This window comes from Lolium perenne, chromosome 2 (assembly GCF_019359855.2).
Source record: "Lolium perenne isolate Kyuss_39 chromosome 2, Kyuss_2.0, whole genome shotgun sequence".
Lineage (NCBI taxonomy): Eukaryota > Viridiplantae > Streptophyta > Magnoliopsida > Poales > Poaceae > Lolium > Lolium perenne.
The window spans coordinates 268,437,087-268,440,273 of NC_067245.2; the positions used below are offsets into that span (position 1 = coordinate 268,437,087).

Genomic DNA, 3,187 nt, shown 5'->3' on the forward strand with positions numbered 1-3,187 from the left:
TTTTAAATGTTTGAAAAAAATACCACAAATTATTACGAACTACTGTTCCCATATTATGTTACTACCTCTGTCCATAAATATATCTTAGATTTGTTTAAATTGTAGAAACTATTTTGTATATAAATACATCCAAATTTAAACAAATCTAATACAGTTTTTATGGATGGAGGGAGTATAATGTTTCGGTGACCTGCAAACTTTCAAATCCTTATATGTTATATAGTTTGAGAGGTACCAAAAGGAAAAAAACTCGAAAAAAAAGTGGATGTATAGGTGTTCACTTACAACTTTTCCAAGCTCTACTTGCAGCCGTGGGCAGAGCTCCCTAACAAATAAAACGGTGCAACCACCATAACATTAACATCAGGTTGCTCTCCATGGGTCTCGCACGAGCCTTAAACGATCTCAAGATGGAAAACAACGATGTGCATTAAAATGACAGATCGAAATCGAGTGTACCTTATCACCGATCAAGACACAACACATGTTGGACTGTTCATCCAGAAAACAAGCAATCAATCCACTGACGCGTACATGTGTTTATTTCAGGTTTGCACAGGCAAACTCTCAATAACAACAATCGGCGGCGCATTAACACAAACCGCCCAGACGAATTTTTGGAGCATACAGTTTCAACTATAGTACCGGAGAGGAGCACCATTGTTGCACCTATTCGGAATGAATACCTGATTTGGATATTTCTAGACGGATCCTTTTATCCCTCCCGATCGAGCTATTATTAGGTGATTTAAATGAACTCAGAGACCAGTCCCTCGACTAATTACTTGCTGTGTTGGGCTCATCTATCTACACATCTTTCTTGCCATTTCGAGCTTGTCCCCTTCCCCATATAGCACGAAGCGTACGCGCAGCATGCACGGCATGTCACCCCACGTATAGTATAGTATGATCTTCTACGCGCAGGCCGCGATGGCCGGCGTCGACGCGGCAATGGCGGCGGCGGCGGCAACGTGGAGGTCGTCGAGGATCGGGGCGAGGTCGCGCGGGCGCACCTCCATCCGGAGCCCGTGCTTCATGAAGAGCGTGAGCGACATCTTCTGCTCGACGCGGTGGCCCGGCGCGACGGCGAGGCGGTGGCGGAGGAGCACGCTCCCGGCGATGTTCTTCATCTGCAGGTAGGCGAGGTCCTTGCCGAGGCATATGCGCGGGCCGGCGTTGAACGCCACGAACCTGTAGGAGTCGTGCGGCTCGAACCTGGCGCCGTCGGCCGACAGCCAGCGCTCCGGGCGGAACTCGAGGCAGTCCTCGCCCCACACGGACTTCATGCGCCCCGCCGAGTAGATGGAGTAGGTGATGGAGGAGCCCGCCGGCACGAAGGTGCCGTCGGGGAGGACGTCGTCGGCGACGACGTGCTTGGAGTCCTCCGGCACGGACGGGTACAGGCGGAGGGTTTCCGAGAGAGCGGCTTTGAGGTACACGAGGCGGTCGAGCTCCTCGAAGGCGAGCGGGGACGCGAGCCACGATGCAGGGTCTTCGGCGCCGCGGGAGGCGGCCAGGACGGCACAGAGCTCGCGCACGATGCTGCGTTCCGCGGCGGGGTGGGTGGAGACGAGCCAGAAGAACCAGGAGAGCGCGACGGAGGAGGTGTCGCGGCCGGCGAGGATGAAGTTGAGCGCGACGTGCTGCAGGGAGTCGTCGGAGTAGGTGCCCTTGCGCATGAAGCGCGAGAGGAGGTCGTCGTGCGGCGTCGTGGCATTGTTGGTGTGGGTGTCGGCGAGCTCGAGCTTGCGGGTCTTGATGACGGCGGCGAGGTAGCGGTCGACGTGCGCCATGCTGCTGGCGAGCGTGGTCTCCATGCCGAGGCCGAGCCAGCGCTTGCAGCGCCAGACGCACTCCGGGAGGATGAAGCGGTTGAGCGTGGCCTCGGTGGCGCGGTCGAAGGAGGAGGCGAAGGCGTTGTCGGGGAGGCCGCGGGCGAGCGTCTCGGGGTCGTTGCCGAATGCGAGGCCGCAGATGTTGTCGAAGGTGAGGCGGAGGAGGAGGTCCTGCAGGTCGACGGGGTCGCGGGCTTCGGCGAGGATGGGGAGCAGGCGGCTGTGGATGGAGCGGGAGACCCATCGGGACATGGCGGCGCGGAGCGTGCGCGTGGTGAACTCGAGCGCGGCCGTCTTGCGCTGGGCGACCCAGGTGTCGCCGTCGGAGTTGAAGATGCCGTCGCCGAGGAGGTCGCGGAAGACGCCGTGCCAGAAGGGGCCCTTGGGGTAGTTGTCGAAGCGGGACTTGAGGACGTGCTCCAGGTTCTTGGGGTCGCACGTGACGGTGACCAGCCCGCCGCGGCGCGCCAGGCCGGGCACGGCGAAAATGCAGGTCTGGTAGGTCCCCCCCGTGCGGCGCAGGTTGGCGACGATCCACTCGTGCATGTCCTCGGCGTGCCGCAGGAGGCCCGGCAGGCTGCCCACCACCGGCCACACCCGCGGGCCGCTCAGCCCGCGCGACATCCGCCAGAACCAGGCTAGGTACGCGGCTGCGATCGCCACCACCACCGCCCACGTCCCTGACTCCATCGATCCTCGCAGCAAACTGGAACGAAGCGGCGCGCGGCAGCTGCAGCAGGCGATCGATCGATCTGGAGTGCGATTAGTGAGTGAGATCACATGCAGTGAGGAACTGAGGATGCGACACTATGAGAGAGTGCTGCTGCAAAATGCAGTGCGATCTCGGTTATATAGGAGGAAGGAAGGTGGCAAACAAGACGATGGATGGCAATCAAATGAATGAATTGATTTGCCACCGTCGTTCGCGACGACTTGGAATGCGTCGAGCGGTAAGTGGTATGCTGCCAATATTGGTAGGAAGGAGGATGAAGAAGTAGCCATGGCCGATGCTACGGTTGGTTGCCGACCCCATCCTACCTGCGTGTGCGCGGGATAGCCGGCCGGGATGAAGGTCTGGCGTGCAGGTTGGTGCTTCCCCAGGCCCAGCGCAGGCGCAGGGCCCGGGGGAACGTCCGGGTCAGACCATTAATCGCCGTCAGTTGCCGTTGGGCCACCGAACCAGCGGCGCGGTGGTGATCGATGGAAGCAGCGCCCGGCGGTGAGAGCGCGCCGCGTGCCGCCCTCAGCTCAGCTAACCGTGGGGAGGAGCTATTCAATGCGTGCCCGGGAGGCGCACATTCAATACGCGCGCGCTCGCGCAGGCACACCGACGGCCCCGGATTTGAGTTGTT

The 3,187-nt window shown here is 59.3% G+C and overlaps 1 protein-coding gene across 1 annotated transcript; it reads right to left on the bottom strand.

Moving 5' to 3' along the window:
* Positions 1-487: 487 nt before the first annotated feature.
* LOC127335967 (cytochrome P450 86A4) lies at positions 488-2,804 on the bottom strand. Its single transcript, XM_051362703.2, has one exon. The coding sequence runs from the start codon at positions 2,523-2,525 to the stop codon at positions 915-917; it is 1,611 nt and encodes a 536-aa protein (XP_051218663.1). The 5' UTR covers positions 2,526-2,804; the 3' UTR covers positions 488-914.
* Between the last annotated feature and the right edge of the window lie 383 nt (positions 2,805-3,187).

What these genes read in the sequence shown, in the direction of transcription:
- LOC127335967 (XM_051362703.2), bottom strand. Translation starts at nt 2,525, where the DNA reads ATGGAGTCAGGGACGTGGGCGGTGGTGGTGGCGATCGCAGCCGCGTAC.